The 26,665-nt window shown below is 38.8% G+C and overlaps 1 protein-coding gene across 7 annotated transcripts in view; it reads right to left on the bottom strand.

Annotated features, from left to right (window-relative positions):
• Window positions 1-26,665, bottom strand: part of ERC1 (ELKS/RAB6-interacting/CAST family member 1) — a 277,845-nt gene that overhangs the window by 162,476 nt on the left and 88,704 nt on the right. For 4 of the 7 annotated variants that reach the window (XM_041484360.1, XM_041484361.1, XM_041484363.1 and 1 more), the window contains 4 exons: window positions 14,487-14,624; window positions 13,004-13,144; window positions 11,782-11,922; window positions 995-1,188 (listed from right to left, as the gene is read on the bottom strand). In XM_041484360.1, the coding sequence (XP_041340294.1) occupies window positions 995-1,188; window positions 11,782-11,922; window positions 13,004-13,144; window positions 14,487-14,624 (614 nt within the window). Of the gene's footprint in view, window positions 1-994; window positions 1,189-8,359; window positions 8,396-11,781; window positions 11,923-13,003; window positions 13,145-14,486; window positions 14,625-26,665 lie in introns of all 7 variants that reach the window. The other 3 variants (XM_041484357.1, XM_041484358.1, XM_041484362.1) reach the window with 1 other exon arrangement.

The raw sequence follows: 26,665 nt of genomic DNA, 5'->3' as shown, positions 1-26,665 counted from the left end.
AGAATGGACTCCTTAGAAAAGAGTTTTTCAAATCATTCAGAGAGGCCCATAATTTGACAATCATCAAAAACAACCACTGATTGCAGAACCTGAAATGTCCTCCACTTAGTTGCCCTAATCTTCCTGACACTAAACTGTAGGGTAGTTAAGTAGTGAAAAGACAGAAAGACTACTCTGGCACAAGGCAAATGGGAATAATCAAATTTCCATTTTGCTGCTCCAAGTTAGTGATTTTTCATTGGGAATGGTAAAGTAAACAAAAAATCTCAAACAGGTATTACTGCCCAGAAATTTGCTCTTGGCCCACCGTAAGATGAGAAAACGACAGAATGAAGAATCTAATTCAGGTTTTTCATGAGATCTTTTACTTATATTTGTGATACAAATGTCATGGAATCATAATAAATTATAATTTTTGCTAGGGACATTATAGCCGTCAGCCTCCTGGCTCCAAGAGAAAGATGGAAAATGCTGAAAAGTGATGAATCAAGTTTTGCTTGGACAAAAGCAAATCTGCTCATCAGGCTTCACCTGGGCCAAAGTATCCCTGTATCCCTACCAGTACCGAGTTATGAGGCCACTTGTCGGAAGAATCTGAGTAAGCAGTAACACAAGCTCTGAAAAGGCATTTTTCTTATTTGCTTTTGTGAAAGCCGTGCTTGAGGAATTTCTTGTATCAAAACAACAAACTGTTTTACAAACACATCAAAATTTCAGCAGCTTTTCCTACCGTCTCCATTCCCTTACAACTCTATCTACCCTTCTAGTTCTACCTGAACCAGCCCCATTTTTGAGTAGCCAGGTAAGAAATAGTACATGGTAAGACACCCTTTTCCTAACAATGTAGCACAATAAAGGACCAAAGACAGAAAAACTCTAAACAGACTTTTCCAAAACAGACACTTTAAGGTTTTGAAGACAAGAAAAATTACTTATCTTTAACATATTAATGTTAGGTTTTTTTGCTCCTCTTTTAACTTTACACCATTCTCACCTTTCCAGCTCTGCTATCTTCTTATCCTTGTCATTCTTCTCATTTTCCATCTCTTTCAGGATCTCCAGGAGCCGATCCACCTCAGCCTGAGCCTTGCCAGACTCCTCCCGAAAGCGCGTTACCTCCCTCTCCAGCTGCTGCATGCGCTCGCTCAGCTCAGGACTGGCCCTGGCCTCCAGCGTTGCCTCGTGAGCCTGGGAGACAAAGGTTCAAGAAACACCACTTCATTCACATGGAACTCTGACAACTCCAAAATGTTATCTATGACAATTCCAAAAGGCTATCTAGAGACCTACTTCAAAATGGCAAGATTAATTATTACACAGGAATATGCAGGGCCTATGCCATTTTAAGTATGGGGAAATACTCTGCAGGAAAACAAAAACTTAAAACAAATTTAGTTTTTTAAATTCAGCCTAAAAAAATACATGACTTTTAATCTGAAACAGAATCAAAAAAGAAACAGAAATATGAAAAAAGTGTTAACTTCTTTGAAAGAAAAAAAAAAAGCAAGTGTGAATGTACACACTTATAGTACACTTATAAAACAGTGATAGATGTTTTATAATAACTATAATATTATAATACTATAGATGCAGTTATATAAGATATTTCTAACCTATTTCTTCTAGAACAACAAATCACAGGTAATAGCCTTCAATAACTACATCACTATGCAAAGTGTCAGACCTTTGCACAAAGGGTGCTGATGTGCTCAAGCCCTTGCCTGTTCTGTGAGCCACACAGACCAGGGTTTATGAGCATGGCTACTGAAATTATCTTTGCTTAGTTACCTAGGAAATACATTTTTTAAAATCAGGCTATTGGAACAAAAAGTATCTCTGGACTGAGGATGACATGATCCCAATGAAGAGATTGTTTGGGGAGGTTTTTAATGGCTTGGTTTGTTACAAAAATCACTAATTTATTAATAAACCTAATTCAATAACCCCCATGCACGTAAGAGACAGGAAGAATGCAGTATTCATGCTGGAAGTTAAACTAGCAGACTAAGGACTATCCTTTTTCTCTCACCCTGCTCCTCTGCTCTTGGATCTTGAACTGCAATTTGATTATCAATTAAAGCTATTTCAGAATTGCATAAAATTGCTTAAATGAATAGCAAGTTTGATGGAGCTATTCTGCTGATCAGGATTGCCTGCAAAAGCCCAGGCCTTGCACTTCTCAAATCAAACCCACAACAGAAAATAAGACTACAGACTTTTCTCCCCTCTGTGTGCAGCTGTGGAAAGTTGTTTTACAAGCTGCCAATGTTCTGCTCCAAAGCACACTAAGTCTAGATCTGATAGTATAGGACTCTGTTGCTTTTAAAGGTAATTGGAGAGTACTACAGCAGTAAAAAACTCAGGGCAGAAAGCTGCTGCTTCCAAAGAACCAAATAGCAAAATTACATTTGGCTAAATCTGTTTAGTTATTCAGTAAAACAAGACTGGAGGAAAATATCCATTCATTGACTCCAACATTTTTGCCTTGAAGTGTCTAGTTTTTAATTAGCTTCTTTAGAGCCAAGGCCACATTCTAGTGGAATCCAGGAGACTTGTGGAGCAGAATATTATGGGACTGTGGAAAGTCTTGATGCCTGTCTTTAATGGGACTGACCTTGGGATGGATCTGGGTTTCCCAAACAAACGAAAGGTTCATGTTCCAGGGCCTTAGCCCTGTAGCTCTTGTCTGAGGGTCAATAATAAGCTGTTGTGGCTTTCTTTTGTTTAAAAACAAGAATTCCAGAAAGCTGATGAAGTTGGACAGTATTTTATCCTAGAACAAAACGCCCCAGGCACTCCCCAGGTCTCCCAGGCAGATGTCTGCAAGAGTGCCCAATAACCAAAAATCATGGAAGAGTGGAACCCTTTCCTGAGCTAATGCATTTAGGAACACTTAAAAAGTCACTCCCTACTTTTGAGTGACTTTCCAGTCAAACCCTGACACTCCCGTGTCACTGAACTGTGAGACTGAAAACCCTGAGTCCGTGCTTCTGGCTGAGACCTGGCCACAAGTGCATCCCTGTGAGCCCGGAGGCTTTGCAAAGCCTTTTGGAGTTAGGGCTGTCACTGCCTCCAGATTCCTTACTGCCCCATAAGCACTTCAAATTACACACCCTTGGAAAGAGCTCTGCACAGCAAGTGGAAGTGAAATTAATGCCCTGCCAAGAGGATGCAGGCTCCAGGAGGACGTGGCAGCAGTGAGACTGACAAGTGTGTCAGCTCCATGAACAGCTGTGAGCACCAGGGGACATACTTGGCTTTGAAACGAGCACTGGTGGGTGTTTCTGAAATGCTTTTTTGGGATTTCCAGCCTGCGGAAATCTGAAATACTTGATTTCATTTCCTTTTCAATTGCACCTTAAATTTCAAAACCCTGTCCAATCTTTTCTTCCCAAATACAGGGAATTGGGAATACTGTTTTTGGGGTCACCTATACATCAACTGAGGGCATCAGTATTCTCTGAAGAGACACTGTATATAGAGTTAAGTCTGGTTTTCACCAGACAGAGCCTGAGTTCTTCTGTACTGGATTTAGCTATGTTTCCAACATCTCAAATTTTTTCTTTTAACAAATACTCCTCCAGGCTCTTTAAAGTCATCCAAAATACATGATCAGATAATCAAGAAACTTCTTTTCAAAGAAAACAAAGTTAGGCTGTTAGCCTGGATTATTAAACTCACTAATTCAAAAGAAGTTATAAGTCCTAATGTAATTTGACTGTCAGAACAGTCCTGATTTATTTTACTCTGCTAATAAAAGCATCTCCACAACAACCCAAGAGACACTACTGAGAAGAGGAAATAAATTTTCTTTTCTAGAGAATTAGCCAACAAGTCAGTGTGTCTGGTTCTTATAGAACTGAAGGGCTATTTACAGGACATAAATTATTAGTTAAGACACGTAACACATGTTATTTGTATATAATGCACATAAGTATGGATACTTTCACCTAACACAAAGAGAACGTTATGTGATATTCTGTAAACTGGAGACCACTTCCTGCACTGTGAGTTACTGACTGAGTGACTTTAGTCCATTTTGTGGGTTTTGTACAAAATACGTGTTTCATGACCGTATCTAAAATCCTACTGGATTCATTTATTGAATAAGAGAGAAAACCAACGCATTTAGAGCTTTCCCACAAACTCACATCAAGATCTGGAACAGATGAAATTGGCTACCTTCCCTGTGAAAAATAATTTATCTTGTTTTTTTCCTTTAACCAAAAAGCTAAACACAAATAATGAAGTCCTATATTCACAGTAAAAAAACCTACATACAACTTGCCCCGCCCAAAGGTGCATAGAAATTCCCAAATAAGAAGTAATTTCATTTTTGAAACACAATCAACATCTAAAGTGACAAAGGCATCAATAGTTTCTCCTGTATTAAGAGATTATAAGAAGTCTATTTCGTAAATTTGACTTCAATCTCTGCCTGACACAGGATTTGTAAATCTGTAATTTTAATATAGTTACAAACAAATGTGACAATGTATAAAAGAAGTATGACAAAAATTATGTAAATGTAGAAAGCAGCCTGCTGAGAGCGAAGGGAACACTGCACTTTCTCATCTCTGCAGGCCATTGAGTTTATCTGACTAGAGGCTATTTAAACCCCTCAGTTGTTATTCCTCACCCTGGCATTAGCTCTCTGTGTTCCTGTGTGGTATCAAACAGGTGAATTAAAGAGCACAGCCAAACAGATTTCATTCTGCATTGACCTGCATAAGAAACAGTCACATTTCAGCTGGAAAGCAGCACCCTCTTAAGCTCTGCTTTTATTAGCAAAGCTCATCTGATCAGTATTAATCTTTGCCAGTGTGAATTCAGTTTCAAATTCTAAGTGGTTCAGGGCTGAGAATAGTTTAAGTTTACTACTCTGGATATGCTCTCCCAGTCCTTAAGAGGGGCTATAAAGCAAGAGGTGGTTTAACAGCTTTCTGCCTTCCTGCTCTCATTTCCCATCTGGAAAGTGGTAAGTGATGGGGTGACTGCTTCAGGTACCTACAGAACATAAGAAAGAGTGATTGTTCCTCAACAAAATAAATGTACTCTAACTTCTCTTGCTTCCACAGAAAATCAGCTGACAAAGCCAACTTCTACAGCTAAAACAAAGATGACCAATGTTTCATAGAAATAACCAATATTTACAGACGGAGAGGAGTGGAAGACAAAACACATTAAAAAGAAATTTCTAAGTTGATATTTCTTGTGCCAAAACCCTCTTTTTTAAGAGGTAAGATAATCTTACACAGCTTAAAGTGTGCCAGAGACAGGGAATATAACAATAGCACAGACCTAATTTAAAGGTTCTAAAATGTAAATAAAAATTCCAAACATTATGACCAAGACTCCAAATCAATATTCCTAAAATATTAACTAAATCAAACAGCAAATAACTCACAGCAAACACTTTCTACTTTTACCTATGAATTGAGACAGTAAATTCAGTTTAACATTTCACATACAAATGTTGCCAAGAACTTTTGGCCATGAAGTAAAAGTTCCCAGGAACCTGAAATCCCATTTTAGTCCACCCTCCTACCTCCAAGGGAGCCTCATGTCTCCTAAAAATAGTAAATGCACACACAAATACAAAAACATATTATGATTAGTTACTGCAAAAGACACTTTACCCATCTTCTGTACTTTTCCTACCACAAAGGCAGAAATTCAACTGATAAAACATTTGTGCTGTCTTCTATCGTGCCTTTATTAGTTTTAACAAAATTGTAAATTTAAAAAACAACCAGCCTTTTTCCTCCTTTAGTTCCAAGGCTCTACACACCCCAAACTGTAAAAAAGCTTTCTGAAAAGGCAGTAATGGAAGTAAAAGGCTCAGGAAATTCTGTGATATACTATGTAGTGTAAACTTGAGTCTGTCACAGAGAGTTATTTGCTGTCTTTTAACCATCTCTACATGGTTAGTCTTTGTTAATGGAACTGTAAACTTTTGACACTGAATAAGCAAGTGTTCAGTTGGAATCAATTCATAAACAAACTCTCTTCTTTATGAAGTATCATAAATACAGGAAGACACCTCAAGAGAGGCAATTTCCATTACTTAAAAAAGTGATCTCTTCAGAGAGACACAAGTTCCCATAGATGTCATTAAACATTAACATTAATCTGCTCTCTTTGGATTCACCCCAGCACAGAGTGGGCAAAGTCAGGAGGGAAATGCCCACAGGACATCTCTCTTTGTGAGTGTATTTTAACCCCCCCACCTGCCTCCTCTGATCTGGCCCTCACTCACCTGACCACAGGCTACCACTGTTTACAAAATCAGGACACAAGTAAAGAACAGACAATTAGTACCAGTTTTTGGATATTCAATGTATGGCTCTAAGTTGCTTACTCTTAACTGCAACATGACATGAAAAGAAATAAATTCCCCAATTTTCTTTCTTATGACAGGGTACAGATGGTCTGTGTGCCTCATAAGAGGAGGAGGGGTTTGGCTACAGAGCCAATCCCTACCATGAATGTGAGCAGGTAGGTATTGGCCCGGTGAGCCGGGTGGTAACCAGTCATAGCCAACCAAGTTTGGATGTGGAGTCTTTGGGATAGCCTATATAAAAAGCTGTGGGCACCAAAAAACTCTCTCTGCTACATGAAAGCCTGATGTCCTGTCGTGTCTCTGTCTCCCTCTACCACAACACTTCCTGTCATGATGACAACTAATCACTCCTTAACACCACCAATGGGAAATGAGGATGCATTATTAAACCTGTTGTGCAGGGGAAAAAGCAAAATGGAAATATATCCTGACTTATTCACTCAATGCTTTCCTACTATTAAAAAAGTATTTTACCATCTTATTTCTCTAGATGCTTATCATCTCTCATGTATATCTGGCTCACTCTTGGAGCATTTGTCATGCAATATTGAAAACAGCAAGACTCTAGCAGACAATAATTTAGTTATGAAATGCCATATAAATTACCTCACAAGGAGAAATAAGACCACACAGTGTGACACTAGCCAGTTCATACATTTTGAATATTTAGTTTTTCAAAATGAGTGCTATCTTCACAAGTTTTTCTGGGAGGGGTAGAGTAGGTAATTTTTTTTTTAGCTGTAAGAATATCAGGGAGAAAACCTCTCTAACTTTCCACTACATGAGATGATGCTGAGATCATCACACACCATCATCAGAATGGAACATTAAAAGACACCAAAGAAGCACAGGATGGTTTGGGTTGGAAGGGTCCCTAAAGATCATCTCCTGCTGTGGGCAGGGACACTTTCCACTAGGCCAGGCTGCTCAAAATGCCATCCAACCTGGCCTTCACAAAGCCTCTTGTACCTTATCCTGTGTGTTTGCTATATCATACTGGAGAATAAAATACAGTTTGCTACAATATCTTCTATGTTCTGATTTCAGAATAATGAGTCTCAAAAAGTTTGCATGCTATTAAAGATTTTGTAGAGAATATGCTCTCCTGTCAGAAATTCTTCTGCCTATTTGTACCAAGTACAATATTTTTGTATTATATCTCATTTTCTCAGCTCCTTATCGACATTATTTAGCCAGGTTTAAAGGATTTCTGATATGGGATGTCACAAAAATGGAAAAATTGCAAGCCCCAGCAATTCTCTGACCCTCAGACAATGACTGTCAGGATAGACAACTCCATTTACCCTGAACATTGCCAAGTGTAACACAGGTATCAGACTCCTTAAAGTTCTGTAACACCATTTTTTATGCACAGAGCCACAGAAGAAATCTCTGATGAAAACCACCTTGGATTACGTAATTTACAGTGTCAAGATATTATTACACAAACACTCCTTGACAGGAGTGCTCTTTGACATCAAACAGGAGGCTGGAAATAGGATCCAAAATTAAACTGACATAGTACCAGCGAGCTGAATGGTTACACAAGATTTTAAGCAATCTCTCAGTTGATGCAACTTAGTTGTTATTTCTAATGTGCTGCTGTGCCCAGTGTTACAGAACGCTTTCACGCAAGAAGCTTGATTTGCATGGAAATTCCACCTTCTTGCTCTGAAAATGCACAGACAATGGAGATGACAGAAAAGCTACAGGACATTTCAAGCACCAGCAGCAAAGGGAAACAAAACACTGACACGATATCAAGCTGTCCAAACAAAAATGCAGTTAGACCAAGGCAGTCAAACAGCGAAAACATCTCAGAAAGCTTTTTGGAACATGACTGGTCAGACATCCCACTGCTTTTTGTTTGTGCCCATATTGTCCACACCCACTATACTAAAGGAATTCACCAATACACTCTGTGTTGGCCCAACTATAAAAGCACAAGTGAATACACATGCAACACAAAAAATTAAATGTGCTGGCAACAGCCTCTCAGATTGCCACGGAACTTACTAGCTTGGATGGATGAGTCAATAAAACCTCAGGGTGCTAAAGGGAGAAAGAAGATAGGAAAAGATGGAGAAAATTTGGGATAGGAACAGTGTGAGAGAGAAAAAGAAAAGATGCAACAAGAAAAGAATTTAAAATAATAACTGCAACATTAACTTACTAAGACGACAGAATCTTAATTAGTGGTTTTAGCATGCATTACTAACCAGCTTCTGGAACATGAGAAACATGGAGAGTTATCCTCATGCAAGTTCCAAATTTTATCTTGAATACTTCAGTTTAAGAAATTTGTCCAGCCCCCACATATTTAATGCAGTTCTTTGTTTGGGTTTACAGACGAGTTTCACAGATTGAGAAGGACCTTAATTCCTAGTGCTTCCTTTGTATCAATTTCAAGACAGCTGAATGGTTTAGAAAACTAATTCAGTAACTGACACTATCTGAATGCTGAACACAATTTTCCTTTTTGCTTTTATTGTAACAAGAAATACTAATTTCCCTGGCAGCCTTCTTCTTTCTATGTTGAATACATCATTTATTGTCCCTTCTTCAAAAAAAAAAAAAAAAAAATTATCAGCTGAGAACAAAAACCAGCCTCATCTACCAATATTATCAGTAATATTTTCAGCTGTGGGAGAAAATCCATGTTTGCAAAATAGAAAGCAGCAGAGTCTGTATTAGACTAGCCAGGCTAATTCTTGGGAAAGACAGAATTTGGATCAACACTTCATTAAGTCTTTTTTCCCCCTGTTTTTTGAAAGATTCTATCCTCCTGAATTTGAAGAAAGAACACCACAGCATTTAAAAAAAAAAAAAAAACCAAACAAACAAACAAAAAAAACCAACAAAAAAAAACCCCCACCAAACAAAAAACAACCTCTGAGTAAGGGAATCACTGCTAACTTTTTCTGGTGAAAAGTTCCTAGAACTGCAGCAAGGGGAAGTTTATTAACATATGGTTTTGACTCTTTTTCCTCCCTAAAAATAAGGAGTATATCTATAGGGAGAAAAACTATGCACTGGAAATGAAGATGGACAAAAATCCACTTATCTTTCCTGGAAAAACTTCTAATATTAGTTGGTCTCTCCCAGATCAGAAAAACAAAATGAAACAAAATATACTGGCTGGGAAAGACAAGACAGAAAACGCTGGGAAAGGAGTATCCTGAAGAACAACTAAAGGGAAACTTTTTCACCATAAAACTAATACATTAAAATAGTAGTTTGGACAAAGATTTTCCTAAAGAAAAGAAAAACCACTACAGAGCATAATAGCACTTCACAGAAAAAAAGGGAGAGAACCTCCTGTGTGTTATTTGCCCCTAATGATTCCATCTGAGCCAAAATGAAGACAGGACACCAGGCCATGTAAACTCAACAGGGATTTATGAGCTGCTTTCAGCCTTCAGAATCTCCCACTGCATCTCCTGCTGGCAGCAGGATGACAACTGAGCACAGAAGCAGTGAATATAGAATAATTAGAACATTAAGCACACAAATTTGCATAATCATGGTATTATTATTTGGAAAAAACAACCCCAATATGAAAAACACTGCAGTTTCAGTTGCTAAGCCAAAGATCAATATAAAACACTTATTAGTGAAAAGAGGAATAGCAACAAGAAGTGGATACTTCAAGTGAGACACTGGAGAGTGACACAGAATTAAAACCAGTATCAAGAACTTTCAGCACCCTTGCACTCTGCTTGGTTAATATTTTTGTTTAGTGTAAAGTTAAATCCCCTTACAGAAGAAAGGGAAGCTTGCATGGTTCATGATTTCTCTGAGGCTCACTGTTTGCAGGTTAGCAAGAGTTTCTTGCAAGGACTACCAAAGTGTTTTTTATTTAATGGCTTAACAGTAGTCCAGATCAGTCTCTTCTGCCAGCTTCTTAACTTCTAGAGCTAACAGATTTGACTGGAAGTACTCGAACTGTTCACTGGGAATAGGAAGCAAGGGAAGCAAGACTGATGTTAGACACATCTCCATTCAAATTGTGAGGGAAGAACCCAAAAGAAAAAGCTTTTAGCCATTTACTCTTAAGGAGCTACATGAGAGCTTCCTTCCTGCATGTGTCTCATGCAGATCTGCACTAAGATAATGTAATAAACCTCAACAGAATGAACCTCTAATTCAGTTTTTAAATGAATGCTCTTATGTAGCCATTAGTTTTAAGGTTAATTATTGCAGATATTTGCAATTGTTAATAACGCAGAGGTGTAAAAACGAGTTTTTAGAAGCTTTAAAGCTGGAGCTGGATTATCTGTCATAATTATTTCTTATTTCATCTTGAAAATGTCAAACTGCCCCAATAAATATCTGCAATGCATTTAAAAAGCTAAAGCTTTTATAATTTTTTTGCTTCTGTGCAAGCTACAATAAAACCCACTAAAGAATTAAAAACAGCTGGGAAAAAAACATTATTAAAGAATTAAGTAAACTTATTATAGGTATAAAACATATTCAAGTGAATGTTAACTACATTTTCTCGAGTAAATGGAAGTTACTCCACATAAGTAATGGTAGGCTACCAATTTTTTTTTTTTTTGGTTGTAGAACTGAAACCATCCTGACCATGATTTAATTTAAAATTGCCAGTTTCTCTGGATGAGAAGATGCTCTAACAACCTCTGGCAATCTTAGCTACAATAGATTTGTCAACTCATTACCAGCAACACAACCTGAAATTCATGGAACAGAATTCAATGAAAGGTCCTTCAGGCCTTCTGAAATACCCACTGAAAACAGCCTGTGTACAATTACCTGTGTACAGCTGCCTTTTCTTGCCACTGATCTGTGCTGGTGCTGAGTAACAGCTGATTTTGTGTGACAGAATGCAACAGGACAAACATGGGTCTAGATATGCATGCACAGAGTTTCATGTACACTGTTCTCAGGTGCAGTAACACCACCCTGCACCCACACAACAGGAACTCTAAACAGCTCTGAACTGATGACTCAAAATCACACACTTCACAGGCAGCATCTTCTTTTCATTTGTTTTTTGCTTTCCTCCAGGCAGGGCCAACCCTGCACCTGAATTTATTACATTAACTCCTATAAGCATTGATAATTGGTATGTGAAATGTTTAGCTGGTTTTTTTTTCAGTTGTTTCATCAATTTAATGGCACAACTGCTTCTACAAACTCTACTGAAGCCGACTAACTCTTAGTACCTGTAAACAAAAAAGCCAACAGCACTGTTACTGCATGTAAGTGAAATAAAAACTTAGCACAAGTGTCTGAAAGTTACTCTCTGATAGGCTTAGCTTGCAGTATGGTTTGCATGGACACACCTTCATGGTTCTTGCTGAAAAGAAATTCAAAGAATTTGCTCTTAAGACCCCAAGTTTTCTTTGTAGACATGGGCAATGTGTTTAGAACTGTATGCTTATAACACACATATAAACATGCACTAAGATTACCTTCTTCAATTGTGTTTCCATCTTCAAACATTCTTCCTTCTTCTGTTCTAATGCAATTTCCAGTGTCTTGAGTCTTGAATCTTTCTTCAGTCCTGATGATGCTAATGATGAAGCATGTTCCTTAAGATCCAGTAATGATGTCTAAATTAAAAGATGTGAAATAATTATCAAGTAAGTGCAATAGTTAGTTTCTTCTCTGTCTTTATCCTCCTCCTATCCCTTCACACTATGTTCAGGATCTAATTTAAAACAATTTTTTCAGGTTGTTCGTGTCACTGACTTAAGACAGCTTGAATTAATTCAGGCTTTCAGGATCAAAATAAAACCTTGTCTAAATTAATTTCAAAATAGGTTTTAAAGATGGACAATTCTGTAACCTGGAACTTGTGCTCCAGTGACAGTCATGTTTAAGAAAACTGGTTTTCAATAAAATTGTATTTAAAATCACTTGTGGTTGGGAAGGTTTAGCCACTGAGAGAGTTGAAAGCATTACAGTATACAGCTTCCATGGGGTGAAACTGATTCATGCCATCTTACTACAAAAGACATCTCAACTTCTTTCTTTCTATATTATTTTTATGTTTGCCTTTTTTTTTTTCCCTGTCAAATGCTGATTTCCATGTAGACAAAATCTTAGTACTTTCTGGGTACATATTTTTGTGTTGTTTTACTTTGACTGGCTTTGAAAAAAGACTGCAAATACACAAGAGAGGAACAGAGAACATTTATATTTCTCTCATATAATTAAGGTAATTTGTCTAGCCAACTGGCTCATTACCAACAATCAACCTAATTAATCAAAAAAATACTTGAGAGTCTAAAGAACTGGCTGTGTTGTTTGCATAAAAGAACACACATTATCCTCATGCTTTTGGCACCCACAGCTTTGATCAGCCTCTGCTCCTTCCTCCCTGCATTGAGACAGGGACAAGCTTGTTCCCAGCCTTCTGCTGTCTATCAGCACAGCTCAGTCAATGCCATCACTGACCAGCAGTCAGTCACTACTAACAAGATTAACTGCTGCAAACAAGGGGATGGCTGCTATCCCTGAAAAGGTGGCTCTGAAACAATGATGCTTTGCAAATTCTCAAATGATGTACTCTACCAGATCAGCTTTGTTGAAAGACAATTACTATAAAGGAACAGTTTTCTTCAACTCAAATGTAACGCAAACAGAGACAACAAATAATTCTATCACAATAGATTCGTGTTGCTGGTCAACCTCTTTCTCTGTGAGATCTCCTTGTAAAATGCTGACTCTCTCTTTCAGGTCCTTAATGTCTTTCTTGTAGGTGTCGATCTCTTCCTGTTTTTCTCGTTCATCTCTGTCACGCTGCTCCTTTAAACGCTCAATGGTCTTTTCCTGACAAAAGAAAGCACTCTGTGAGGGAAACCTCTCTTAGTCAATTCAGCTCCTGAGGCTTCCTATCACAACACTTCTGATACACTTGAAGTGAGGAGGAGTGTATTGCCATTTTCTTTTCTTTACAGTTGTAAAGATCCTCAAGAAAGAGAAAACTTGAGAAATCTATGGAATCGTTGCTGTGAAATATCAGCACTGTGAATACTGGATTCAATACTGTGAATGTCTGGATCTCTCAATGTTCATGGCGCTGTTACAGTGAAAACCCAATTCATCTGGTTCTGATCACCAAAATTAATCTAAACCAAGATGTATTACATATTGCTTCCTGACTTATTTAAATCTTATTTTTCTAAAATGTACAGTTAAATCAGTGGTTCTTCAGAGAAGAAGGGGTGTAGTGCCTATGTGACACTGGTACATACAGTAAGAAAAGGAAACAAAATAACTTTTTGGTACACTAGATATCAGTGGAGCTTTGGATATCTTGGAATCTAAAAGGATGCAAGCAAATTCCCCAACCTCAGGTAAAGTTTAACCATAGTTCATAGAATCTGATAGACTAAAGGAGCTCCTCTGCGAATCATAAAAAACTATATACAGCTCGCCCAAGAAGCTGTGCCACCAAAAGAGAGTGGGACAGTCTGTCTCTGAGCCGGTTACCTCCCGAAAATCGAGCATTAAAAAATCAGATTATCAGGACAATCACCGCGGTCCCAGGCCGGGAACGCCGCCGTGCTCGCCTCAGCGGCGCGTCCTGCAGCGCCCTCTAGCGGGGCACGGCCCCGCCGCGGCCGCTCCGCCCGGGACGCGCACCCGGCACGGAACGGGAACGGGAACGGGAATGGGATCGGGATGGGGAACGGGATCGGGAACGGGATCGGGAGCGGGATCGAGAAAAGGATGGGGAACGCGCACAGGAACTGTATTGGGATCGGGCTCGGGATCAGGAACAGGATCGTGATTGGGCACGGGATGGGGAATAGGATCAGGAACGGGCACAGGAACTGGATCGGGATGGGGCATGGGGTCGGGAACGGGCACGGGAACTGGATAGGGCACGGGCACGGGATTGGGAACGGGATCAGGCACAGGAATGGGAATGGGCACAGGGTTGGGATCAGGAACGTGATCAGGATTGGGATGGGGAACGTGATCGGGATCAGGAACGCGATCAGGATTGGGATGGGGAACAGGATCGGGATCAGGGACGGGCACAGGAACTGGATCAGGATCGAGCAGGGGGTCAGGAACGGGAACAGGCATGGGATCGGGATCGGGAAGCGTGCCTTTGCAGCAGCGGCAGGATCTCCCCAGGGAACTGCAGGCTTCCCACACTCACTTTTTCTGCCAGCGCTTCTTCCAGCGTGGTCAAGGCAGTGTCAGTGTTGGTGGTGTCAGCCTGCAAGGATTTCACTCGATCCTTTAAGCTGCTCATCTGCTTCTCCTTGTCTCTCAGCTGCTCCTGAAGGTTTTCGATCTTGAACAAAAGAAGTCAATTTTAAGACAACAGCAAGGGAAACCATCCAAAATCATCTTAGGGTATATTAAAAGATTAAAATTATTCTTAAAGCAAATGAAGCCTAGTTCTTATAAATCCTAGCTCAAAACAACAAGTGATGTAACCAAACCCATCAAATAATAAGAAAACAGTAAACTTTCCAACAATCAGGAATAAATTCAGAGCAAGCAAGTCTGAACAGTATTCACAAGAACAGCATGAAGAGAAGCTATTATTCCAAATTTCTGAAGATGTTGGGCACTGTGTCACAGAAGGATGAGCAACACATTAACAAAGAAACACATTATGGAAGGAAAGAAATTGACAAAAACCTTACTGCATATGCAAACTAAAAAAAACCACTTGATAATTAAAAACTGCTGAGGAAGTATTATTTTAAGTATTTTCTTTGGTATAACCGTATTTTTTGCTACTCTAGCAAGTTGCTTGTTCATCTTACATGGTGGTTTGCTATGTGATGGAGTATCACAAAGTGCCACTCCCTGGGTGGGAAATGTATCAGCCTTGTTTTCTGTGGATACGGAATTTCATATATTTAGGAGTTCTGAATATATCTTCTGATACACTCAGAAGAACTAATGCCAAGCCCCTTTCATGCATACATACACACAAAAAGAAACAGCCACATTAACATGATGATAACATGTCAAAAACAGATTTATCAACAAAGGAGTAAAGTGTACACAGATTTCTCAGTTGCTTTCTCCTTGTGTTGCTCTGACAAGTTCTTCTTGCATCAGCAAATGGACATTATAAACTAATGAAGGACACGTGGCATGTAAGGTACCCAACTCAAAACACTTGTAAGCAAGACACTCTTTCAAAGACATTTGTAAGAAATATTGCAATCAGACAACCCCAAAGGCTATCACCCATAATGATAAACTAAAGCATTAACTAGCCTTTTGTTTCACCTGTTGAACAGCAGTTAGCAACTGCTTGGTTACTAGGAATACAGCAACTATACTCAGGTTTTACTCTTTAACCCTGGAAAAACAGTTTCTGTGATTAGAGAGCAAATGGCTCTGTGAGACATGCACCACTACCTTTGCTATCTGTATTGAAATTACAGTAGAACATGGGGATTGGTTTATCTTCATCATTTGTTTCTATTAGGAAAAAAGTATTAGACCTCAAAGTTATGCTCAAAACTGAATTTGGGCACAACACTACAAAACAAAATTAAAGGCCATCAAAAAAACATAACCAGTGACATATCATGGCAGTCAGAAATAACTGTAAGAATTGAAAATGCCTTTTTTATACACTCATATCAGTTGTTTAATGCCTTGTTAGCACACATTTGTAGCCCATGGAGCTTCAGAAAGAACCCCACCAGCTCTGACTGGAAGGTTCTGGAGCCCACGCGCAGCATGGCAAGGGTGGCTGCTTTTGACTTCAGCAGCTCCCAGTGCCATCAGCTGTCTAGACAGCCTGGCTGTTTGGACAGCTAACCATGAAAATATACTACAAAGGAGGCTGAGTTATTCTTAGACTCCTGTTTACTTCTGGAGGAGAAACACTCACCAAAGGCTCTGGCTGGCTGAAGAGGGGATAGTGCAGAGCGGCTTTCTGCTGGGAGCAAACCACACACGACAGGCAGCTAAATAATTCAGCCTCAACACGTATTAAGGTGCTTACCAAGGCTGCACAAGCATTTATTTGCACGAGCCCAGTGTGCATTTTCATGTTTCAATTACACTGTTTGCTGCGGCCAGAGTAAGATGACAGCACTATGTGTGACTGCTGCACCTCCCCACTGCAGCTGCACCCTCTGGTATTAAACACCCAAACCAAAAATGTGATGTGTATAAAGTGTGAACCTGCCTATTCCTTCAGTCTACGTACAAATTTTTCAGTCTGAAGCAATGAATGGTGGGGTTTGTTATCACTGAGGGAATAGCAGGTATGCCAAAATATTCCCAGTCATATTTAGGCACTACCTAAAAGCCCACTGTAGCTCCAGCTGAGCCTTTTGCAGGGTCAGGTAACTGAAGGACCTGGCCCTTACGCTATAGAAAACTGCAACTGGCATTATGGGTCAAAACTGAAATATTTCTGTAATCATAGATGCAAAATTTCCCCATGAAATCACACTCAGCAATAAATTGCGTTAATTCAATTTTTCTCCTAAATCTGCAACACTGGAACAAATAATAAGTATAGGCTCTCCACAATGATATAACCTGAAGACAAAAGCAGATAGTCTCTGCTCTGTCCATACAGTTAATTAACGAAGAAATTTGCTTTTATGTCCTTGGAAGTAGTTTGAGAATCCTTCCAAAAAAGAACAGACAATGCATTCCTAACCAAAAAAAAAACAAAAAAAAAAACCAATTCTAAACAAATTCTCAAATAACTGATGAAAATTGAACAGGTAACCAGAATAGGGTCTTTTTGCTACCCAAGAAAAGAGGAAATAAATCTTAATGGAATCTCCAAGCCCTGTGGAACACAGAGAGGCACAAGGATTGATAAACCTCCTCAGAAATGTTCCAAAAACCTAAGGAAAATATATTCCTTATATATTCCTTTTATATATATATATGTATACTTTATATATAGTAATACATATGTATATATTAGTGTACCATATTTCTAAAAAACCCAAAAAATAAAAATGAAAAGTATGTACTGATTTTAATTATTAACAATCTTTTTTTCTTGCCATATTTACTTATTTTGCAGGGTAAAGCCAGCAATCTATGGCTAAGTTTGCAACATTATCCTTAGTTTAAAGCTACACAAGGCTACACTGGCATCATCTGCTCTGCACGCTGATTTTCCCATCAATAATGATTTACTGGAATATTTTTTCCAACATTACCAGTTGTCAGGCACTATCATGTTTCAACTTGGGTGATTTATTCTTAGTTGTGTGGAACTAATTATTTTGCCTTGCAGCCCTGAAGCACAGAGTAGAGGCAAGAAAAGCTTCCTCTGGCATTCTGCTCCAAAGGCAAGGGAGCATTCTACTTCTTGCAAATACAGACTCAGAGAAAAGCCCACGCAAATGTAAATTAAAAACAGCCCAGGGATTCAAAGGAAACACATCTAGTTAAATATCCATCAAGGCCACTAGATTCCCAGATTCCTCTAGTTAGAGGTTACTAGATACTGTGATCATGCTTCAGCCAAGAAATTCTTCCACAGAGACAGAGTCCACCCTCTCGCCGTGCCCTGGGGCATGAGGAAATTGAACACTTCAAAAACAATTTCTATTCTATCAGTGACTTCTGAATAAATGAAGTGGGTTTGTGAACTGGTCATTAAACCTCTTCCACAATCAACACTTGATAGCATTCCTTCAGTGTAGCACAGGAGCAGATGCGCAGAAGAGCATCTCAGAGCTCTGCTCCCCTTTTCTGATCCCAGCTTTCCCCTGGGGGGAGCAGCAATGTAAATAGGATCTCAATAATCAGAGGGGTTTCAGAAGGTTTCTGTTCCATTCCTGTGGCACAGCCATCCAAACAAACAACAACTTCACATAAGCTGTTACTTTTCCAAACAGTTCTTCCTTGGTTTCGTAAAGGCACTATTGGTCTCCCCAGCTCCAGGGTAAATGACCACAAGGAGATGATGGATTATCACCAACCACAGGCAGAAATGTTTCTTTCACATCAGGAATATTAACATGGGGACGAAAGATGCATTTTTGGAAGGGAGAGTGGATGAGTAAGCAGGCACATGATGACAGAACAGCTACAGCTCTGTCTAGGCCGAGACAAGCCACTCCCTTTAATGCAAAATTACTAATATAATAATAAAATTTTGAGAGCTACAGTCATACTTGAATTGCTGGAGTCTCACAGTATTTGAGAAGCTGAAAAAGATGGGCTCACATCAAAATCAAAATGACAACATAACAGTTAAAACAGACATGACTGCATAAAAATATTTTTAAAAATACTGCTGTGGGGAAAAAGGAAAGAGGTTAGTGAGAGATCACCTTCAGTACTCAGAGGCCATTCAAGAAATCTGTACTACTGGATTTAAAATTATTACTGTATTTCTGAAAGTCATGTTTTGGAGAACATAATGGAAGTATATAAGCAGATATTACTGGGGAGTTTTCTAAGATTAAGCTCCAGTTTTGTCCATGTCACACTGAAAACCTCACCATTATAACTGTCCTCCTATTGCAAATCCTGCAAAAGTACCACTAGAACAGTCCTGCATGAATTGCAGAAGTGCATATTTCATTTAGCAATAACAGATTCTGTGAGTGTGAGAAGAAAGGTCTGTCACATGAGTGAATGCTCATAGCACTGTATTGAATCATTACACTGAAAGTAATGTTCTGCTATTAATTTTAAAGGTTAAATTCCCAAGACTAGCAACAATGTGAAGCTTTAGGCAAAGCATGTCTTCTTGCAAGGGTGAGATTTTTAAGTTGTTTTGAAGTTCAGGACAGATCAAACAATTTCCCTTTTTTTCAGTAAGATTTTGGCAAATGGAAATCAGAGTTTCTTCCAAAGTTCAGCTGCACTCAGTAAGTTTTTGTTTTTTTTTTTACTTTTAGATCCAACCAATTAATATGAGAATATGATCACATTGTTGTCAAGTTATATTCAGAGGTTCTTGTTCTTGAACCATCATACTAAAAGCCATTCCAGGGAACACTGGAATAATTTTTATTTTGCTTCCCAATAAACTTTTCTTTTTACTGCTCCTCTACTTCAGTGCTTACCTGGAACATTACTGCCTTTGCAGCATCACAGTGGAATATTGTGCACTTTGGAAATGTAGTGATGATGCTGACTTTAAAATGGTGGGATTTTTAACACCTCAAACTGATACAGGGAGCCTTGGGCTAACAAAGGAACACACAGTAACCTTAAGAAAAAGAACCAGGCTAGAAAGGGTGATGACAGCATAGAGGAGGACAGGACTAAAAGTGAATTTTAAGTGGCTGGTGCACCTTACACAATCACACATACGAACCGCTACACAGGGTCCAATTAAAATTTGAAACAGGTCCCAATTAAAAAAAAACCCCAAAGTTGCTTGCTTTTCCCATTCTTAGTAACTCTTGTGATCTCCAATCTGCAAAAAGTCCTTTGAAATTAGCATAAAGCTCTATAGAGTTTAGCTTTACAAATAAAATACTTCATTGCTATGCAGCTTAGAAAGGACAAATAATTTAGTTTTGTGATTTCTACTTAAAAGTAAATCCTTAATTGTCAAATAAATAAACGGTTCACAGACACCTTGCTACTGCTTCAAAAGGAAGCAACTTGCAGGCAGAGAAAAATAAAATCTAGGAATTCACTAGGAAGGACATTGCATGAAATTAATGCCTTATTCTTGACCTAAGCTTGCAATCAGGTTGACTTGAGAAAAGAATGGTGCGCAGGAAGAAGTGCTGATTCAAGAAATATTAACTTGTACAGACAGTTAATCTTTTTGTACCTCCAGTAAAAGAGCAACAAAGAACTGACAATGATCCAACAGACTATTCTCTTTCCATTGCCTTTTCACACAAGGGTGCTTTGTAAGTATATTTATACCAGCCAGAAAAACAGTTAATCTATGTTTATGTAAATAATCTCTATTTCTATTTGTTTTCCTTTGTCCTCCCTTCTTCTGCATACCCAGCCAACCTTTGGTAGCACCACTTTGCTGACAGATCACTGCAAAGCAGAACTAAGAATAGACAGCATAAAGTGAACTGTAATTCTAGTATCTTCTAAATAGCAAAGGTTTTTTCTCTACTGTCACATTCCCTGTAACAAGCAGTATTTAAAGCAGATCTTTCAAATTATATTCTCAGAATGTTACTACCATGTTTGCAAACCTTCTCTTCTGCTAATAAATAGCTTGAATTTCCTTCAAACCTAACACAGTCCTGTCACTAAAGTTTGCTTTTTCTGAAAACTGGTACTGAGAGGAGTTTTTCTTACAAGCTTCTAAAAATACTCCAGCACAATTCAAATCATGGGGGAAAAAAAAATTGGATCCCAAGAGTTAAAACTGATTTTTTGAGCTGGTAAATGTACTGAAATTCACATTTTCAGGGGAGCCAATGTATGTTGTTCTAAAGCACTGTCTCAGTTCCAAAGCACCGCCTAGGAAATATTATGCATTAGCAATGACTCACATCCTCAGACAGCTGTAAACCAGTTAAATTTAGCTGTGGAATTGCATCATTCTGAGGAGGTTCAATAATATCAATAGCCTGACCCAGTTAAAAGCAGAGTGTTTGAATCAAAATCCTACCATGGACTCTGGTCAGTACAAGGCAGGGGTTTGAGCTGAGAGGGAAAGCAACTCTTTCCAGCCCACTGGCACTGCCTGTGTCTCAGGGCATACAGACATTACTATGAATGAACTTTATGTAAAATGCAATCAAATAACAGAAGTATAAAACGTGGTCATAAGAGATTTGATTTGGCAATTAAAAATTCTCTATAATTTGTTTATCTTAGAGCTCCTCTGCGTGATCCCTTTTGTTGGTATTCATGAGGTAAGAGACTGCAGCCATTATCCACCACCAAAATTTCAACCTCAGTTGTTCATCAAGACAATTTGTTGGTTCCAACTTGAGTTCAATACTTTCATTCCCACAAGTAATTCAAAACAAAACACTGCTATCCTAAGTACCAAAACAAAATAGTTTAAACTCTGCTGCTCCTCTTCAATGAAATTTAGATATTACTCATTTATTTCATGTTTATTAAAATGCCATTATCCTGAGAATCATAATTGAAATTATCTGGTAATTAATTTCCCAATCTAATTACGAATAACATCAATTTTGTCGAAATCCTGACCTAATCACACAGAATAACATCATGCTAATTCTCCTTTCAGCTGTCCTGAAATTATGAAGCAATCGCTAAGGCTGCGTTTTCCAAAGTTTTACTCCTACGACCTACCAAACACAAAAGGATTAAAAACCCAGCTATTCTGGGGACATTTACTCACTCCTGTTCCAAGTCTCTGAATAGGCTTTGACAAAAATGTGCACAGATTTGACTTAGGAAAGCTCATTACAGAAAAAACATAAATACTACAAATTGGAATAATTTCATATTGATGGATCCCAAATGTTCAAAAAAAGAAAAATCAAAAGGAATTTATTGTGCAAGGCTGATAAAACAAGGGGAAAAATTTAACCTAATAATTGTTAAGTTAGATCTGATATTGTGTTTTATAAGAACCAGAATAAAACAAACAAGTTGACACACTACTTTTAGAACATCTCAAGGTCACAAGGTTACTTAAAGTAACATTTTAAAAGTGTAAAGTGAAACAGTTTTTACACTAACAATTAAACTTCTTTACTTGGATAAACCATGTGCCATATTTCATTGATAATTACTGTGAAACAAACAGTCCCCATCCTGTGGCAACTTGATCTCTGTTACTCAGCAATCTGAAGATGTTTTCCTGACTTGCTTCAGATTTTGGTTTCAGCTCTGCACAGAATAAGGATACTGCAATACTGATAGCTCCTGGTTAGAGACACACACTACAGTGCTACATATCACACTCACAGCAGAAAAAAAGGTCAAGAAAAGACACAAAGAGAGGAAAGGCTGAACTCCTCAGAGAACTGAGAGAGCCAAGAATGGAAATCAGGGAGCAGAGAAGACCAACCATTGAGTCAGAGCAGTGGATAGGTTGGGAACATGGGATTTAATGCTGATTATAAAGGAAATCCTCACAGCAAACTGAACTCCATTTACATTATCATTTAGGCTCGCTCAAGCAGAAGGCTGTACAAGTTGAACAAAGAGTTTAAATTAAATTACAATTCAGCCACTGAATTACTTTGCCCAAATCACTGATTTATTATGATCAAAGACACACTGTAGGGTAAAACTGTCCTCTACCCTGAGGGAAGGCCTCCAGAAAGGAGGGATGCTTCTAATCCCAGTGTACAGCGTGGCCAGTCAGCTGTGATTGTCCTGCTTCACTCTCCTGGAAAGGATATGGACTGATGAATAGCAAGGGATTAGGAAGTCATACTGTAAATACTAAATGTGAGTGTGTGTTTGTGGGTATTATTCAGTATTTAGCTACCACTGCTCTTACAGAACTACTTCAGAACACAGTGATAGGTGATTAAATATCAAATTCCCACAATAGTTAGTGCTCCACACTCATAAACCCCTAAAAATTTAGAAAACCTAATGTACTAAATTAGTACCACCATTTGCTGGAACCTCTTCATCATGCAGAGGAGCATCCTAAGGAGCAAATGCATGCTGTCCTGAGACAGAGGGACCTTAGTTTCTCTGCTGACACTACTCCATGCTGACCAGTTTTCTTACCCTTTGGGCAAAATCACAGATTTGAAAGCTGTTAACATACTTGTGCCTTAGGACAGTCCTAAAAAAATGTATAAATTTGTGGGGAGACCCAGCTTTGAAGACTGTTTAGCACAGTGGGTTCAAAATTCACTCCTGAATCCAGGAAACTACTGACTTAAACTGAAAACTTACTCCTTCCCTGCTAGTGAAGATCCCTAAGCTGACTAACACAATCACTAACGTCTGTTCCAGACACAGCTTAGACAAAACTCCCAGGGGCAGAAAATGCCTGGTGACCAAAGCGCTGGAAATTGTGAAGCCTCGCAACCCAGAGAGCAATGAAAAGCCATGTGAGGAAGACTGATGCAAGCAACCTCAAAAAATGGCACATGCCCTTGCTTTTCCTGCCTCTTCAATCATGGGGAAGTTTGTGTTTGCCTTGCATGACAGTGAATACACCAACAAAGCTTATTAGCTTTATCTTGCCAGAAAAACTACACGTTTAATTCAAAATGAAGGCAAGGGGCCCCAGAGTTGGCTGTCCTCCCAGATCCCTTCAAGAAACCAGAATTACCTATGAGAAATGTCCTGTCTTGCCAATCAAGAGGTTATCTCTAGGCCCAAGAAGGACATAATATTAAAGTGACTTCTCCTCTTTGAGGGATACTGGAAAAGTTCCTTCCATATACATGACACATTTGCCAAATTTGCTGAGTTGTGGTTTCAGATAATACCAGAAACTGCAGTTGAGTTTTCTTGTAACTGAGCTGTTGCTATCCATCTTGTGTGACACTGTTAGAGCACTGTGCATCAGTTTAAAACCCTTCTTCACCTGGCTGCTACCTCATTAACCAACCTCATTAACCTCACAGGCCTGCTTGCTTTCTTTCTGTGAGCCTACTTATCTACAAGGGTTACTTCAGAAAAAAAAACCAAAACAATCAAGCACTTTAGTTACTAAAGTCAACAGGCAAGATTCTTTAATAACATCAATATAAAGGGAGAGAGTATTCCTTACATTAGTTCTCAAAATAAGAAACTGACTTGCTATCTTTCACACAGAAGAAAATTTGATTTTTTAAAAGAATATTAGCATACGTCTGGGAACACAGGTACATATAATCCAGACATTTTTATTTTTACTGTGGCACCACAAAATGCTCAAAAGTACTATAAAAATAAAGAAGCACATTTTCCACTTAAAAGTTCTAAATTATAACATAGGCAGGTACAAAACCTTATTTTGAGTCCAGTAGGTTTGTCTGCCATAGATGCTGCAGTAGCAGTTGTAACTGTGCACTAAAAATTACTGTAATATCATAAATAGTATATTCCTTGGGTAAGTCCCTGGAGAACACACTGTCACCTCTACCAGCACCTGCAAACTATGGACTATCTGCCATGGAAAATGCTCTCTCAAGCTAAGCTTGTGGACCTTTTAGGACCCATATTGCAATGAGAAAAATGTATGTTATGAAATGGCTCAAAGGAATCAAAGATACCAAATCTTTGGGATGCTCCTGAAGCTGCTGTAACAAACTCTGTATGCTAATAAGCCATCTTTAAAACTGAACTAGCAAGGAGTTTAAAAGTGATATGAAGAAACTGTGCTATTCTCCTGCCCTGATATCATCTTATTAGTTGTACATTAATGGAAGAAAACAAACCAACACAACCTACTGTGTCACCTGAGCTGGGCTGCAATTACTCTGAAAGGTCTTAATGGACTGCCAGAGAACTGGAAAGTCAAAATGGAAGGGTAAGAATCCTACTCTGAAAGTGGTCACTGTAAAATGAAAATAAATTCTGTGTTGTGTCCTAATTTTCCATTTGGAAATTAAACAATTATTCTACCTGGATGTCAGGAATGAAAAAAAATCTCACAGGAAAATTATGCTGAATTTGAACTTACATAGTGAAGCCTCTTCAGTCTTCTTTGGCACTTTCATTGCTACCACAGGTAGTATTTTGAGAGACATGAGGGATTAAAAGCCTGTCTAATTCTTCTCACTGAAGATAATACTACTGACATTATGAATGTCAATAAAAATCCCACCCCCCCATGGTAAAGCAAATTCTAAAAGTATATGGGTGAAAAGAGAAGCCACTGTAGCATCTTGGACACAAAGGGTAACCAATAAGCCAGAATAACCTCTAAAAATTTCTAAAAAGCACAAATTTCAATTTTGTCTTGTCATCAAGTAAGCCTGTAACAGAAAGGTCTGAATGAAAGAAAAAGCAGCAGCAGAAGAGGTCTGATATCCCTTCAGGGACACAGAGACACAAGTTCCCCACGGCCCTCCAGGACACATCTTTGAGGTCACGTCTGTCAGATTTAATAAAGAAGCTGACACAAGCCCTGTGGGGATGTTTGGTCTTTCTTGTGGCATTTGAAATCTCTGAACGGGGTTTAGAGCCAGTTCAGTGGCATGACCTGAGACCTGGAGTAAAAAGAGCACAAGTACAGCTCTGACAGAGACTTAGAGAAATACTCTTGTAATTGGGCTGGATAAGCCCCCGAGTTACAGGAACTATTTCATCAACTCCGGCTGAGCAGAAAGTGCAGCACATCCACCTTGCCCTCCCTGCAGAATCTGGGCTGATGAGCTGAGCCTGTGTGCTACACCTCCTTAAATGCCCATGATTCAAGCACGTTAAAAGCAGAGGATAAGTTTGCCCACAGAAGTGTTAGAGAGGCAAAAACCCATCCAGTCTGAAAGAGGAGGGCGCATGCACACCCACTTTGTAAAAGAACATGCAGCCCATCTTTGCTGGGCCAGTCTTGGCCCTTTGCTGCTGAGTTATTCTCTGTAAAGTTCCCACAAATAGAGACTCAGACACTGCAAGAATGACCAAGCCATTGCCTACAGTGTGGACACTGTGGGACTTTTAAGCACTAAATGCCATCGTTGAGAGAGCTCAAAGGCATGTCTCAAAGTCCAGAATTTTATGAATTCTTAGAAAACCATATATTCATTAGCTTGGTAGGCAAGTTCAAGGTCACACCTTGGATGAAACTACCATCAGCTGAATTAGATCTTTGAAAATGCAGTTCCTTCTCTGAGCTCTCTCATCTCCTCAGGGTTGTGGGAGAGGAGCTATCTGAGTAGGTAAACCTACTTCAGAGATGAGGGAATAGAAAGAAAATAAACTTTAAAGTACAAACACTGCACTTCAAAGTCAGGAATACTAAACCAACTATGAGCACCACTGTTTTTAAACAACTGAGTTACACATTTTGCTTGCTGCCCCTCTCTCCTGCCACACAGTATTTCTGATCATTAAGCATAAGATATTTATTCTGATTTTTAAGTTTCCTGGAAAGCAGAGGACATTAATCTCCTGTGGAGAAAGGCAATGCTTCTTATTTAAAAGTGCAGGAGTATTTGAAACATTCCCAAATTCTAGCTAAACAAGTCAGCACAGCCACTGAAGAAAAAAATAAATCTGTGTTCTTCCTTTCTCACAGGTCAATTATCACACAGAGCATGGGAAGATGCCAAGAACACTGCTATGTTCAGACACTAAAACTTGCATTTTATTTGCCTGCAGCTGCATTGCACAAAAAAGGGAGTGTTAACCCCCCTCCCCAAGACAAAACATGACCTACCTCCAAAGCAAGAGGTGATTGATTCCCTGTTGGTTTTTTTTTTTTTCTTTCAGTGTATTATTACTTATCTTTTGTCCCAAATGCCATTTCCTTAAAATGCTTTGATTGCCAAGTATTGATTTTTTCCCCTC

Source organism: Pyrgilauda ruficollis, unplaced genomic scaffold (assembly GCF_017590135.1).
Source record: "Pyrgilauda ruficollis isolate IOZ18807 unplaced genomic scaffold, ASM1759013v1 scaffold66, whole genome shotgun sequence".
NCBI classification, from domain to species: Eukaryota; Metazoa; Chordata; class Aves; order Passeriformes; family Passeridae; genus Pyrgilauda; species Pyrgilauda ruficollis.
Note: the sequence above shows the minus strand (reverse complement) of the source record. Positions and strands in the feature narration are given on the sequence as shown.